Here is a 15,685-nt window from a genome sequence, read left to right on the forward strand (position 1 = left end):
CCTGGCCTTGAGTGGCTCCAGGGATGGGGCATCCACAGCCTCCTTGGGCAACCTGTGCCAGTGCCTCACCACCCTGTGTGAAAAACTTCCTCCTCATATCCAACCGAAACCTCCCCAGTCTCAGTTGAAGACTATTCCCCCTTGTCCTATCACTATCCACTCTCATAAACAGCCATTCCCCCTCCTGTTTATATGTTCCCTTCAAGTATTGGAAGGCCACAATGAGGTCTCCCCGGAGCCTTCTCTTCTCCGAGCTAAAAAAGCCCTGTTCCCTCAACTTATCCTTTCTGATAGGATCAGAAATGCAAGGAGGTCTGAACACTTACTCCTCTGAGAGGTGAATGCTTTCATTGCACATGGAACAACTTCTGTATGTATTAAAGAAAGACTAGCATTCTTAGTTGCTTTGGAGTTGTGTAATCTGTCTGTAGTCTTTAGATCATGTCCTTTTATATGATGTCTTTGATTAATGTTTAAATGCTGAAAGAATGAAATACCTGACAGAGTTGTTGTATTTGTATCACGTCATGAAAATGAGAAAATTGACATGGCCCATGTTGTTTTCAGGTTTGCTGTAAACTGCCTACAGTAGCTATAATGACACCAGCCCTCAGAGAGGCAGCAACAAAAGGTCATGGTATCCACTTGTCACCTTCTTTGTCCTCTAGAGCTATGGAGTCTGATACAACTTTGTGCATGGAAAATTCCAGAGCGGTGGAAGAGAAGATAAAAGAGGACTCCATCGCACGGATTACTTGCTCAGTCCTGGGGTTCCCCACTGCTGAGCCCAGCCTCAGGAATAATATCTTCAGTGTGCAGCATTTTGCTTCCCCACCATCCTCCAAGCACTATCAGTCTGTCTTGTTAATGAGTACGAATTCTGCGTTTAGCAGCAAAACCGGTAAGCAAATGAAATCGGGAGAGCCTGACTGCTCCAGGATGAGAAATGCATTGCATAATGGCACCGATGCATCGTTTGGTCAGATCAGTCATTCAGGACCTGAGCAACAGGTCAAAGGGGAAGCTTTTTCTGAGACCACATCTCCAAATTTGGCAGAAACGCAAAGACTTTTGGATTCAAATGTAACTGAATCCGGCAACGCAGAAGAAATGCGGCTCTTAAATGATAAGTGGTACAAGAAGAATGGTTTTTTGGGTAGGGCTTTGGGAGTCTGCGCTGAAACAATAAAAGGGGATTTATTACACCAAATTCTTCACGGGCCTTCAGAAGGGATTTTGAGCTGCACCCGGGAGGAGATGTATGCTCGCTTACTCCAGTGTGTCACTAAGCAACAAATGGAGATCAGCCGCGCCAAAAGAACTCAGAAACGTTTACAAATGCTCCTGGCAAAGCATGTTATCAAACACTGTGATCAGCAGCTGAAGTGCTTCGTAAAACATCAGCTTCAAAGAATGAAGGTTTTACACAAGCCAGGCAGGTTTTCGAGCAGTAGCTCCCTCAGGTGTGCGGAAGGTTGGCCAGAAAACACTGCAGCTACTTTGGAAAGTAGTTCGAGTGCGGATGTACAGAATGGAGTTTGTGTTGCACCGGGGGAAATCCGGGGGTTTGCGCTTTCTGCTGGAGGGCTGCTGTCTCGTGTGGAAAAGGATCTGGACTCTGATGCAACGTGTAGCAGCTCAGATGAAGACTATGATGAACAGACTGTAAGAACAGCTGTGGAAGCGTAAGTGTTAAATTCCTGCTTAGACTCATGTGCTTCATGCTTATAAATCAAGCTGGAGGGGTGTAGACCTGCAAATTCCTTCTTGTCTAAGTAACCTCGCTCTGTAGGTAGTCCTCCTGAAATCAGCAGGACTGCCTATGTGAGCTAGGCTTGGCAGGATCCACGCAGAAAGTAAGAACTTTTAACTGTACGGGGCTTAAGCAGCAGTTATGTTACTGCAGAGAGTGGGATGTTGTACTGTGCTGAATCAAGCGTGCATCACGTTAACACTGATTATTCTATACTTGGATTATGCTGTAAATCACAATAGGTAGTGATAGCAGTGCAGTAAATGATACTTGTGGCTAGTATCAAACTAAATTATGGAGAGATAGTCAGTGTTACAGTCTTGAAATCCATTATTAGGTGATTAAGTATAAGCATCAGTGCAGATGCCAAGCTGTATTTGAGGGATGTATATTGAAAAAGTCTTCTACTTTGAACTATAATTTTTAAATGCTGATTTACTTGATGAGTTGTTCTTTGTTGTTTTGAAATGTGAGGGATCGTTTTTGTTGTTTCTGGTATCTTTTTCAAGAAGTACCAGAGCAAAGCTAATACAATTTGCTAATACTGCAGTTCTGTGTGTCTCTTACATTGTCAGAGAACCTGTCAATACACATTATCATAGCTTTGTGAATCGGCCATGGCTAAGACAAGTGGGCTGTAAAGTTGTCCCAGGAATGGTGATGGAAATACAGCCTCTTATTTTGTTATTTCTTATTTGGCTATGCTGTCAACACAGTATCTCCTGTTGAGAAATTGTAGAAAGCATTGAAAGCACAGCTTCTTTCCCTTTCGGGCAGGTGAAGAGGAGGAGGAGCACCTCCGAAGGTCTGTAAAGATGACTTTATAGCAGCAGCATCTCTAGTGCTTGATGTCAAGACTGTTTTTGTTTTCCTCATCTCCTAATACAGTCCCTGCTTTCGGGGACTTTCTGAAAAGCACCGAGTGACACTAGTATGGATGGAAAAATAAATATTAAGAAAAAAAACAAACACAAATTGTAGTCTCTTTCTTCAACAGCACAGTGTTCAGAACAAGTCAAGGAAGCCTCATCTTCCATTAAACAGCTGTGCCATGTTATGTGTTTACAGCTTCTGTTATAAAAGCTTGAGTGCAACGTGGTTCTGTCAAATCACTGCTGCAGTTGGTTGAACGCTGTAGAGCTGGAAAACAGGAGGAGAGTTTTTCATTTTCTTTTGCATATTGTCAGAATGGTAAACACCACATCAGAGACCAGCCCAGAGCATTATGTGTTGCCAGCTGTTACCATCAACTCAAATATTTTAGTCTGCAAAAATACTTTTCTCCTTTTGAAATATTCTAATGAAGAACCAGCATCTCTAGCTGTTAACAGTGTTGGAGATGGAACGTTCCTCTCCTGGCTGATACGTTTGAACTTCTGAGTAACACCTTTCCCTCCAGGATTCTTATCTTGTTATTACATGAACTGAGCAGGGAAAACTGATGTGAAATTCTGATTCTCTGAGGGTAGCTGATAATCTGAAACTTGGATTGAAGTTCAGTGTGAGGGTTGTCTCTTTTCCTCTTGCAAGGGACAGTCCAGTTTCTCATACTGCCAGTCCTTCAGCTTTATTTCTTCTTGTAGCCTTCAAATTAGTGAAGTTATCTTTCCACGTAGGGGTTATTCAGTTTGTTTTGTTGTGCTAACAGAAAAGTCCACAGAGCATTATTAAGGACACAGCACCACCTTTGGCTTGGGAAATCCCCAGGCTGCCTGGAAGGCGGGGGAATATTCTGGAGAAACTTAGCTCTGTGTTGCCCCGATGCAAGACTGTTACCTTGGCTGCTGCTAGGAGGCAGGAGACCTGCTAGGTGTCTCTTACTCAGTGCAAACTCCTTTCTTTTCCCCCCTCTCTTTTTTATGTTCTTGTGGTTAAAAGCAGTCAAGCAGCAGCGATGGCTTGTTGGTAGTGTGTGTTAGCAGAGGCTTTGCTGCCTTGCCAGCATGAAAGTCACTGCGTTTGAACTGTGCTGCTGGACCAGCAAGTGCAGAGTTAAAGCACCACCTAATTTAAGCTGGAGACTTTTGTCTGTGTGCATAGGTTGAGTCAGTGCCTGAATTAACACTGCACTGGGGATGGGCTGTCTCTCATCTGAATTTACCACTATCTTATGCTTGGGATGGCTTTCTTCGTTCTCCACCTTCCGAAAGATTTGTCTTAGTGGCTAGAGACTGCACTTCCTTTGGGTGGCAAAGGTCTGTCAGTTGTTCAGCTGGGCGGCTGCTGAGATTTGCTTTTATTTCTGCATTACCACTTTAAGATTCTCTCGATTGCCTTTCAGCTGGACAAGAAAACAAAACAAAGTTAGCTTCCATTTTTATTTTTGCTAAGTGGATTTATGTTGCTTTGAAATGCTTTTCTCTCCCAGGGAATTGGTTCTTAGTGCTTTCCAGAAATAATGTGATTATATGGTGAGAGAATGCTCATTTCCTCGCTTTGCACTGTTATTTCTCATAGTGAAGACTTTCACTGTTGTGGAAGCACTCCTCCTCCCGTAATATTCTAGATGTTAAAAGGCCCTACTAGTGCACTGTGAATGGGGAAAAACTTTGGGTTCTACCTGTATCACAAAATATGGATTGCACTTAACTCGAGGAAATGAACGTGCAAGTGGCTGGCCTTAGCTGCATCCTTCGTAGCTTGCTATATCAACCCAGTGTGCAAGGGGGGAGGAGCTTCCCATTCATAGGTTTATCTGAGCCCAGCCTGCTTCCATTACAGGAGGGGGAAGATCTGATTCCAGCCCCAGTTTTTCACAATAAGAAAAAAATCTGGAGCTACTTTTAGCTCTTTGAACACGTTCATTCCCATTATGCTGGAAAGAGTTTTGTCCAGTGAGTGTTGACATAAGCTCTTCTGAGCTGTATCTCAATGCTCTGTGACTCAAGTCAGATTCTCTTTATCCATCTATTTCAGTACCCATGTTGTTCAGTTGCAAATAGCTGTTACAGGATACTTACACCATTGTTCATCCCCTGTGCATTACACAGGTGCTGTCCTCAGACTAGGGATCTTCAGTGTGCTCATGGGCAGAGAGCTGTTTTAGTTGGCGAGTCACTGTGCTCTGATTTTTAGAGTAATCGGAAAGCCCTGTTCCATTTCTTCATCAAAACACATTTGTTCTTTGAGTATTTGTCAAGGAGAAGCGTGAAGGAATGGTTGGCTCATTGCAGGAGTTCTGACATCTTGCTTCTGGTGTGCAGCTCAGCAATGTCTTCAGCTCATCACAGCTTTTGTGAAAGGTTTCTTTGGCAGCGTAGCAAACTTTCATAAGCATTCTCTAGTATTTTCTTGTACCATTCCTTCCTCGGGGGTGAGAAGTCCCTCGAGATGCTATGTTGAAGATATGGTGGTACTTTTTCCTGCTTTAATTAAGACAGAACTCAGGTGCCAGTCACTGTCTCTGTGTTAGGTATGATAACCAAAGTGAATGCAGGACCCACTGAGATGTCACAGAGCTGGGTGTCAGCAGTTCCCTTGGGAATTCACAGCCCACATCCATCACCTGAAGTGCAGTGCAGACAACGCTGCGTTCCAGTTGGAACTGCTCGGTCTTCCTTTGAGGTTCATGAAGATGAAAGATTGCCTGTAGAAATAATGTCAAATGGGATGACTTTGGGGGGATGTCAACTTCAAGTATTTTCAACAGCACACCTCTGCTCAGGGAGCTAGGTAACATTTCTTTCTGGGGCAGCCTTGCATCCTTATTGTATTTCCTGCGCGTTCCTGATGTGCCTAGAGGTTCTGACTGTTCACAACATACCACAAAAAAGCCAGATGTGGTTATTTGGGAAACTTCTACACTTTCACAGTACTGACTGTTGTTTTTTTTTTTTTCCTTCCAAATGCACTGAGTGATCTTCCAAAATCAGAAGATCTATCACTGGCTTTCTTTAAAGACACAGCTGCTCACTTCATCAAATAGCAACGTCTGTACCTAATTGATTAGAGAGAAAGGCTTCTTAAAACAGAACTTGTGTGCAAAACAAGTTGCTATCTGCCTACTTGCGACAAGTCCTGGGCCCTGTTTCTCCAATCCTCCTTCCCCCATCTGAATGAAACCCTTTTGCATCACTTGGTGGGATTTTTTCCTTCAGAAATATTTTCATGCTTTTCCTCTGAATTTTGAAAGACACATTTTACTGATTATCTTCCAGCAACCTCATGCCTGACGAAGTAGTATTTGAAGCACTGCTGTATTTTTCCATGCCCGTGGGCTTTATTGTGCCTGGAATCTTTTATAATGAATGTGAAGAGATATGAAGGGAAAAAAAAAAAGAAGCAAAACGAAGACTTAGTCTTTTTTTTCTCCCTTAGATTTCTAGTTGGGAAGAGAAAGATTAGAAATCTGCTTTTAGTATAAATACTTGGCAGAGAGGGGAGCAATAAGGCGGAGAGAATAGAAGAAGGAAGAAAATATTATGACTAGTATCTGCAGTTCGGATCTGTTTGTTCTAGATTATTTTCCAGTTTTCCTAGCAGTTTTTCCCATGGCTAATTGAGCAATGTCAGTGCAGTTCTGCAGGCCTCACAACAGAAGGCACTGCTTGGGGGCTGGGGCTTTTTGCCCATCTTTCAGCCACATTATGAGGAGAAACTGTTCGTTTTTGCAAGAAGTCCTAATTTTCCACTCTGAGCTGTAATTTCATTTCAAAGCTGATAAGAGAACCGAATTCAGGTTTTGAGAAAGGGAGGAAGAGAGTCTGCCAGCAGTGCTGTTCTCCATTGCTCTTAGCCACAAAACCCTAACTGTTTCTAGTTTTTAAGACCTTTTTGTTATATGAGTAAGGGAAATGTCTTATTTGCATAAAAGATTAGTGTGACGACCTTTAAAGACGTGTGAATTCATAGGTGCTGATTTTAACAAGTTTTAGGCATTGCTTTTTCATGAATTCCATTCCCTGGATTCTTGGCTCCCCTCACTGTATGTGGGAGGAGAATTGTGTGCAGGGAATCATAGAAAAGCTTGCTCTACGTTACCTTCTGTTTTCATTCGAGGGATGCGGGTGTTATTTCAGAATATATTCGACCTCACTTGATGGGATTTCTGTAAGGGAGATCGACAGCTTCTTTAGGGTCACAGTGCATGTCCTGTTTTCTCTGTAGATATCTGATACACAGCAACAAGGACTTGGTTTTGAGCAAGACTTCCTTCTTGCAATACCAGAGCAACGCTGTTGTGAATGAGGATCCTGATTTCTAACCTGTAATTACATCAGTATTTCTGCAGCTGCTGAAAGCCAACTGGAAGGTTGTGAGGAAAGGCAGCAAGTTGGACAAGTCGTAACGTGCAAGAGAGCCTCAGAGCTGGGAATGGCAGAGCTTCTGAATTAAATAAGTGTTGAATGCATATGAAATAAAAACTTGACGGTATTCTTCCAAATGACAGTTTAATGCACTGTCAACACAGCATAGTAGAATAGAGACTCTAATAATTAGACACATGTATATACATGATAAGCTCACACACTTAATGACATGGTAGATGCCGAAGCACTTGGTGCCTGATGAGATCTGCTCTTTAAGCTGGGTTTTACAGCCAGCTTTTATCCTTCTGCTAATCTGTGAAATGTGTTTTCATGGAAAGATTTGTTTACAATCAACAAGAAAGCGTGTGTGTAACATCTTGAAAAGTGAGGGCGTTAGGATTGCGTTTTGCAGGTAACTGATTCCTTAAGAATCTACTTCAAAGGGACGCAGCCGGATCCCTTGAAAGTCTGCATACATGGGCCTTGAGACAGGAAATCATTTAAGTGCTTTCCTTTTCACATGAAATAAAAAGTGTGCTTAAGGGCTTCCCAAAATAGGAATGCTCTCCTGTAATGGGCTTTCATTCATACTGCTAAATATGGGTGAGGAATGTAACTTAAGATATCAGATTTAAACATACTGACCTGTCTTCCTTTTTTTTTTTTCTTTTTTAATTAGAACTGAAATAACTGTGAATTATTTTCAACCAAACAGTTTAGCTACCTGCTGTGGGCAAGAGAGTACTGTGCTACAAATTAAAATTAATATTGTTCCAATTAACAAACTTCTAATTATTGCATCTGCTGTTGAAAGAAGTATAAACGCAGGCATGTATGGAGATGGATGCTTTGTAACCTCCTCCTCCTCTCAGCCAGAGGGTGGGCAGGGTAACAATGGAATTCAGCAGAACTCCATGCCAGGCTTCTACCAAACACCCAAACCGGGAAGGCTGTCCTGTTCAACCACACATTTATGGCTGTTGGCCCCTTGTCCCTGCAGTCCCTGGTACTGCACGCACTTACAAACCAGAGTTGGTGCTATGGGCACGCAGCCCCTGCCTACTTCTTCCTGAGAGTGTAGGTGCAAGTCTGGGGCCCAGCTTCAGGGGTGGCAGGGCAGCACTGACAGCACTGCTTGTATGCTGTAACGTTCCACTGCACGTATCTTTAAAGGCTTATATTGTAAGCTCTGTCTTACTTTATGTTGGTCGTGGGATGCAAACATAGCGTTGCTTTCTTGAGCTCTCTTTTCAAGGGCAGTTGTGTAATGCTTACAGGGGATTTCTAGGCTCGTGTTCCCAGCGTTTTGTTGTTAGTCTATTGATGTGCCATTTCAAAAGCAAGAAAACCTGTTTCCAGGCAGCCCTGATATTCCTGAGCTGGTTTGTTTTTATTTTTTATTGCCTTTGCACGTTAGCACTGCCTGCTGCTCTGCTTCGTGCTGCTTTGAGTGAAATTATGTGAAGGAAGCTGAAGTGCCTGGGCAGCTGATGGAAACTGACAAACATTTTAAAATGTTTTGAGCAAGTAACATTTGCAGATTTGCATTCTGCAGGGGTTTTTATTACTGTTAAAAGGTGAAAGGGTGCTGATTGTTTTCTTTTTGCGGGTTTTTCTTTTTGAGCAGTTAATATTCTAACTGACTGCACCTCCACAAGCCAGGTTGGCCTTTTATCATTAACATCTGTTAAGAATGACATAAACAGAACTGAAGAGGAAAAACACCTACCAGAACTGCTTTGAACTGCTGGAGCTCAGACAGCAGTGCTTTACCACGCTGAATTTGTTGCCTTTGCTGAGCCCTGGACGAACAATTCAGTGCAAGTGTAACAACTGTATTGTCCCTATTGTAAAACCTACAGTAATGATTGGGTGCAGGAGCCCCGTAGCTGTCAAATAGTGGCCATGGCATCTCCTCAGATCAGAAGATATAATTTCTCAGATAGGGGAGCATACAGAGCTTCAGCATCAAACTCTTATTAAATGTCTTCTACTGTGTTCACGCAGAGAAATTTTCCGTTCTTTATATTTTCAGTTATCTTTTACAGCTGATTGTGACTGATAACTTTAGGAATTATTGCTTGAAATCCTGGGGCCTGATGACTCATTTGACTTCACCTGGATGAAGGTTTCCAGTTAGGGAAGGCAAGATACGTGTTATGAATTAGTATCAACACATGTCATTGGGTGCAGTTCTGAAAGTATCAAATGGCAACGGCATGTCAGGGATGGTGGGACCAGGTGTGGGTGCCAGGCGTTACGATAAGCAGTTGCTGATGTCCGTAGATGACAGGGAGGGCTGGCGCCCATCTGCTCTGAAGCCGTGTAGTGTTTCAGGGGAAAATCTCTGCCAGGTAAAACTCCCGATGAACACCGAAGAAGATAACAAGCCCGAATGAGCCGATAGCAGGCGTTGGCAGAGAGTTTGGTGTAACTCTTGAGTACCAGAGAGCCTCCTCAATGACTTTCTGGCCTGGTTTGGTGCCAGCTCTCACAAAACAGTTGGGTATTGCTCTCCACACTCAGTCTGCGGTGACTGCTCCCGTGCGATCTGAGCGGAGGCTTACTTTGAGCTGTCAGGGTGAGCGGTGTTCTGTTGTGTAGCACTGCTTGGCTGTGATACCAGAGGATTCTATTTGTTGCCATTTGTTTGAGTCTTGTTTACACTCTGGAATGCGTGGAAGAGATGTTGTTCATGAAGCAGCACTTGCTGCTTTTTCAGTTATGTGGTTATTATGGGTTTAGCAGTGAACTGGTCGAGGGGAGTTAATACTTCAACAGCAACTGAAGTTAGTTCTCTCTGAAAATAAACATGAAGTAGGCGTGCTGGAAGAATTAGACCTTGAGAAAGCTTGTGCAGGTCGTTTCATAGTTGGACACGCAGAGCGCCAGAGTGCTGCTGAGCTCTGGTCAGACTGTGCCATGGGGGAACGTGAAATGTTTGGGGGTTTTGTACAATTGAGTGAGCTGTCCCAGGAGAGTCAGGAGATGTATGATTATTTCCAGTGTGTGTTGTGTCTCATGTATTTCATCATGAGTCACACGATGTCTGGATAGGATTTAAGGATCAGGAGAATATTTTGATGGTTTGTTTTTCAATTTCCAGACTCGAGTCTTTCATCAAAGTGATGAACTTCTACTGTTGTTTTCATTGACTCCCTCCAAGGAAGGTGATGAGCTGTTTATCCTGAGGATAATTAATCTGCAGTTGATGAGCTGATCCTTTCTCCTATATACGTCAGTGTCACATGATTGGCATTGAGTGTCTGGTAGCACAGGAGTTGCCACTAGAGGAGAAGCAGCAGGCATGGCTGCAGTCATGATCACTGCATTGCTCTGGGACTAAATCACCTGCAAACTTGATACCAGAACAACGTGGGAATAAATTGAAGGGGGCATGGCATGATAGAAAGCACAAGTGGAAATACAAGTGTCAGGAGCAGCTGCCATTCTGATGTTTAATGAAGAATTTTTGAGTTGGAGTTACTCCCACTCACGCAATGTGAATGCCTTGCTCCCTATCTTGTCCTTGTCAAAGAACGTTGTAACTTGAAAATTCTGATTTTCTTTGGAACAAACCTTTAGGAAGGAGACTGTACTGTGGGTTGGCAAGTTCTGGAGTCATGGTGTGGGTCTGCTGCAAGCATCCTCCTTTCCTGTTCGGCAGGAAGCATCCTGTCAGTGTCCCTGCAGGCATGTCATGGCAGGGGCACGTTTTATGTTCTCACTCAAAAGCACAAGGCTAGCAGGCTCCATTTCATGTTAATTCTCAGGATGTAACATACATGTGGAACTTAACTATCAATCCCGGATTCTATGGGTTTTTGTGCATTTAAGACATCACTATGTTACCTTTCATTAGTTATGAGCTGTTACTCAGGCTCCTTATTTTGTTTGCTTATAAAAATAAAACACATCTAAGAGATTTAAATTCCTCCCCTTTTTCTTCCCTGTAAATAACCAAAAAAAAAAACCAACCCAAACACAAAACCATGCGATACCCAAACAGCAGTGTTGTTCTGGCTATGTCCTCTTTGCACTCAGGTTGCCCAGGTTTGTTCTTTGTGACAGACTGATCTTCGCTGCTGGAAAACAAATCTCACCTTCATCTTCATGGAGGCTCTGGTAGAACAAAACACTTCCCAAAGTCCTGTTGCTTTTCTGCAGTGTTGGTCTGCTTATGCAAACACATCATCTGTTCTTGTCTCTCATTCCTCTTTTTTTGGGAGAAAGGAAGGAGAGTTGAGGTTTGTAAGGTGCTGAGAGGAAGGATTCATAGCATGGAGAATTCCTCCATATCTTCTGTCTATAGATCACAACTAACAACTTTTTTCAGTTCTACTGATAGTGTTGCTTAGTGCTCATCAGTTGCCTGTTCAATCTTACTGGGGTGGTGCATTACAACTTCAGAGTTACATTTTTGATCATAATTTGTCTTTCTGCATTTGTGCCTGTTCTCTCCGTGATTTGTTCTACTGCGTGTCCTTCTTGTGTTGCAAGTTGGGCAGGATTGACCTCCTGCAGTTCAACCAAAACAGCAGAAATGCCAGCCACAGATGATACCTCTGATTCAATTCCAGCTTGTTTTTCTAGGGAAATTCACATGAGATGCTTTATTTCTGCAAAATGAGTATTACTCTGTTTCTTCCTATTCTCGTGGCCCTGAAGCAGTGCAGGAGATCACCTCCAGATCCAGAGTCATCCCAAGAGCAGGACATTTATACGCAGATAAATACTTGACAGTACTCCGGCACTGACCTTAGAAGCTTTTGGAAATGTGATGCATGTATTGAACTGCTGGCAGAATTCAGAATTCCTGTGAGGGATGTATGATGTCAAAGGCATGCAAACCAAGTTGAGATGCTCTGCATGCAGGAAATGGGACAGCCCCTTTTTTTCTTGTCTCAATCCTAGCTGTTCTACTGTAGCTCCTGCCTGACTTCCTCCTTCACTAAAAGTCCTTGTGATGTTTGTAACCTTTGTGGGCTTGTTTTCCTTCTCTGTGTCTGCAGTATTAATGAGTTCACTGGTACCATCTTAAAACAGCATTCTCCATCAACTAAATCTACAAAGTGATAGAAGGACGCTAGTGCTTCATTATCATAGTGTGTGAAAAGCATTCAGTAATCTCCTCCTGTTCATAAAAAGATCACAGAATTCTTAGAGTTGGAAGGGACCTTTACAGGTCATCTCCTCTAACTCCCCTGCAATGAACAGGGACAACACTGCTAGGTCAGGTTTCCCAGGGATCCAGCCTTGCCTTGAAAGCCTCCAGGCCTTGTCTTCTCTGTGCTGAACAGCCCCAGCTCTCAGCCTGTCCTTGTAGGAGAGGTGTTCCATCCCTGGAATGGACGCTCCTTCCAGAAGGATCTGCTCCATGATCTTTCCTGGCACAGACGTGAGACTGACAGGTCAATAGTTCCCAGAGTCATCCTTTTTACCCTTCTTAAAAATGCATGTGATGTTGCCTATTTTCCAGTCACCAATGCCCCACAAGTACTTGTTGCCTCATCTATTTACTGAGTGAATGTTGGGCTGTGCCTTACAAAGTAATAGGAATTAGAGACTTATCAATTAAAAAATTTTGTTGGGTTACCATAATATTTTGCACTGACACTGGGCATGGGGTGGCAGAGGTGCAGGCAGGGAAGAGAGGCTGAAATCACTTCCTTTGGTGTGAGCCTGGTCTGGGAACGTCTGTGCTTAGTTTGGTGGGAAGCCGTCCTTCCAGAGGAGCCTAAGGACATTGTTATTACAGAGCAATTAAACTAGCAGAGTTTAATTGCATACATACTTTTACTTTAAGGCCGTAAGAAATACATAGTATGCTAGAAAGCAGGAAAAACATTTACATAATGTATTTAACAGCACATGCAGTTAATTCAAGATTTAATATTGTGCTGGAGAAAAAAAACCCCTATGTAAGCACGCATTTGAAAAATAACTCGTGATGCAACTCTGGAGAGGATTTTTTTAATAATGTACAGATACGATTTCTTCATCTTCAGGTTGGAAGAATGGTTGTTCTGTTGTGGGCTGGCTATCTGAGTATGGATTCCCACACACTCTGATTTCATACCATATATGTGACGTATGGCCACCTGCGGTCCTTCTCATTCCCTTTCGTTTCCCAGCTGTGTGGGCAGGTGTTGGGGTTTTTGGCTTCTGATCTACACCCCTCTCTGTGGTCTGTTTTAGAATATACCCTTCACCAGAGACTGTTCCATCCAGCATCAATGTGATCTACATTCTTGCACCTGGTCTTCTTATTGTCCTGCTTTCGTGGAGTTATTTTCTGATTAAGATGTGGGGACAAATTGAAAGACAATTAGTAGTAAAAGGTGGAAAATTACATATTTTAAATGTAATCTACCAGAGGCTGTATCTGCTGTTCCTACTTAGGGCAGCTGAAGGAGACTGAACATTGAGAGATTTTGAGTAATGTTTTGTACCCTTTTGCATGAAAATATCAGAATTCATTGTTGAGATAGTCAGCACACAGTTCTGCATGAAGATGTGCAGTGCTCCTATAAGAACCTGCTTCTAGATTCTTGTGTTTGTCTTTTTTTGTTTCTTTTGTGATACTTCCATATTCTTTATTGGCAGGGGAACAAGGACTCACGTAGTCAGCCTGTGTAAAACTTGCTGTGTAGTGTCATGCAGCTCGGTTCAGACCGAGCAGTTTATCCCAATAACTTGTTGGATTTAAAGCACTTCTTTTCCAGTAGGAGTTCTTTCACACTCATTTAGTTCTGCCAGACTGTTTAACAGCTTTGATGGGGAAAATACACCAGCCATTTTCTTGAAATAGTTGTCTCTGTTTGAATTTACCTGACCATTCAAAGGATGTATTGAGTGGTACCATTACACCATTCATTTCTTTAATATGTAGTTTGAGTTAAGTTTTCTGGTAGCAGGGATGAGGTTAGTGTCATATCAGTCCTCTGTTGCAACACCCACCTGTTTATTAGCAGCAGTAAGAGTTTTGATCTAGCTGTACTACGCTTACCCAGTTCTGTTTATCAAGTAACTTGAATAAAATAAACTAAGTCTTTATTTTTGGTGCAGTAACTGGAAACCTGGCTGGTCACTGCTGGGTGATGTCTTATTAGATTACAATTGTTAGCAAACGATATTCCTGGAAGCTTGTGGGAGGAACAGCAGACAGATTTGAGTTCTGGCTGGTGGGGTACTGGAATTCTGTGCAGATCTGTAAACTGTATTAACCTGATATAATTCAGTAATTTTGTCAGGTTTGGGTTTATAATGTGTTAACAGGAAAGTAGCCTTGCCTGGGAATGGTCTGTGAACACTGTACTGGTTTGAGCAAGTTCTGCAGTTACAGAAAGCAGCTGATGTGAAACTGGATGGGTATCTTCTGAAAGCAACTGAGACGCTTCCACCACGAGGCAGAGCAGCTGTCAAAAATGTGCTTGTGCAAATGTGGTTATCTTTATTTTTGGACTAACCAGCATTTTGTCTTCACAGCAGCTATACTTCTGAATGGAAGTGGCTTGCAGACAGAGCTAGAATTGGCAGCCGTTGGACATGGCTTCAAGCCCAGATTTCAGAACTAGAATACAAAATCCAACAACTAACTGACCTTCACAGGCAGATACGTGCCACCAAGGTATTGTCTGTTAGCTCATAAATGGGCTTTTTGATTATTTTTTTGTAATAGTGTTTCTTGTAATGTTTATTTCTTTGATTCCTCATTGTTGTTGTTTGTTTTGCCCTGGAATTCTTGTATATAAGCAGACTATTGCACACAGAGGTTGATAGGAAAGACATCAAAAGGTAAAAAGTATTGTACCCTTGAGGCATCAACACAGGACTGAGAGTCAGGGACTCTTAACTTCCTATCTGTAGTAGTTGGGGACTTTGTTAGTGACTTTCAGGGCCCTGGAACAAGCCATGTCATTTATCCCACTATTTTTTTCCTCTATGGAAGAAGATTTGTTTTTTGGGAGGGGTGTTTGGCTATTCATTTTTGCATCGTGGGCGTCTGGGGGCTTTTTCTGTTATTTACAGTGCATGCTTATTCTAAGGATTAGTTAGTTAATGTTTGTACAGCACTTTGAACAGGTCAAGGATTAATTATTACTAAAATTCCAACGTGTATAACTCATGTGCTAGCTTTTGTAAATCAAACTGGCTAGACAGTGGTAAAGTCACATTCCTGAAACATTAATAATCTATCTATCTATCAATGTAATGGCTTGTTCAGGTTGGTCTCACACACAAGAAGCCAAAACTTGTGATAATTCTGGTGGTGTGATAGTAACAGGTTGTAGAGTAGGGCTTCTGGACTCATCATTAGTGAGCCACATAAAAGTTGTGTGATCTATGCTATGGTCAGATAAGCCCAGATAGAGAGGAGCAGGGAGATGCTTTAGGTTTTATGTGACTGAACATGAGATTTTGAGGGAGGAAAGGAAGAGAAAGGAGGGAAATCATGAAATCATGCTAGAGAGGAAAGGAAGAGAAAGAAAGGAAATCGTGCTAGAGAGCATTTCCTTCTGATCACATAAAGGATTATTATTTCCTCTCTATTTATAGCTCTCAAAATCCATCTTCACATATCCAACTTTGTCTCCACGGTCACATTTTTCCTTAAGAAAGAAAATATTTGAAGAACCTCTATTTGAGGGTCTTTCCTGCCTTTCTGCCCATAGAGGCAAAA

The 15,685-nt window shown here is 42.5% G+C and overlaps 2 protein-coding genes across 10 annotated transcripts in view; one reads left to right on the forward strand and one right to left on the reverse strand.

The window, feature by feature from the left end:
* KANSL1L (KAT8 regulatory NSL complex subunit 1 like) overlaps positions 1-15,685 on the forward strand; it is a 57,940-nt gene that overhangs the window by 4,198 nt on the left and 38,057 nt on the right. For 5 of the 9 annotated variants that reach the window (XR_006169540.1, XM_042822703.1, XM_042822704.1 and 2 more), the window contains exons 2-3: positions 568-1,685; positions 14,491-14,632. Coding sequence is in view for 8 of the 9 variants with exons in the window: in XM_042822704.1 (XP_042678638.1) it covers positions 568-1,685; positions 14,491-14,632 (1,260 nt within the window). In the remaining variant the exon portion in view is untranslated. Of the gene's footprint in view, positions 1-51; positions 1,686-14,490; positions 14,633-15,685 lie in introns of those variants that run through there. The other 4 variants (XM_042822705.1, XM_042822706.1, XM_042822700.1 and 1 more) reach the window with 3 other exon arrangements.
* The window catches only part of RPE (ribulose-5-phosphate-3-epimerase), a 58,451-nt gene continuing 42,808 nt past the window's right edge, over positions 43-15,685 (reverse strand). The window contains exons 8-9 of the transcript XR_006169541.1: positions 4,714-5,339; positions 43-4,034 (exon numbers count right to left, since the gene is read on the reverse strand). The gene's annotated coding sequence lies outside the window, so the exon portion shown is untranslated. The remainder of the gene's footprint in view (positions 4,035-4,713; positions 5,340-15,685) is intronic.

This window comes from Centrocercus urophasianus, unplaced genomic scaffold (assembly GCF_019232065.1).
Source record: "Centrocercus urophasianus isolate 14NV4802_14NV808 unplaced genomic scaffold, USGS_Curo_1.0 seq_20, whole genome shotgun sequence".
Taxonomy (NCBI): Eukaryota; Metazoa; Chordata; class Aves; order Galliformes; family Phasianidae; genus Centrocercus; species Centrocercus urophasianus.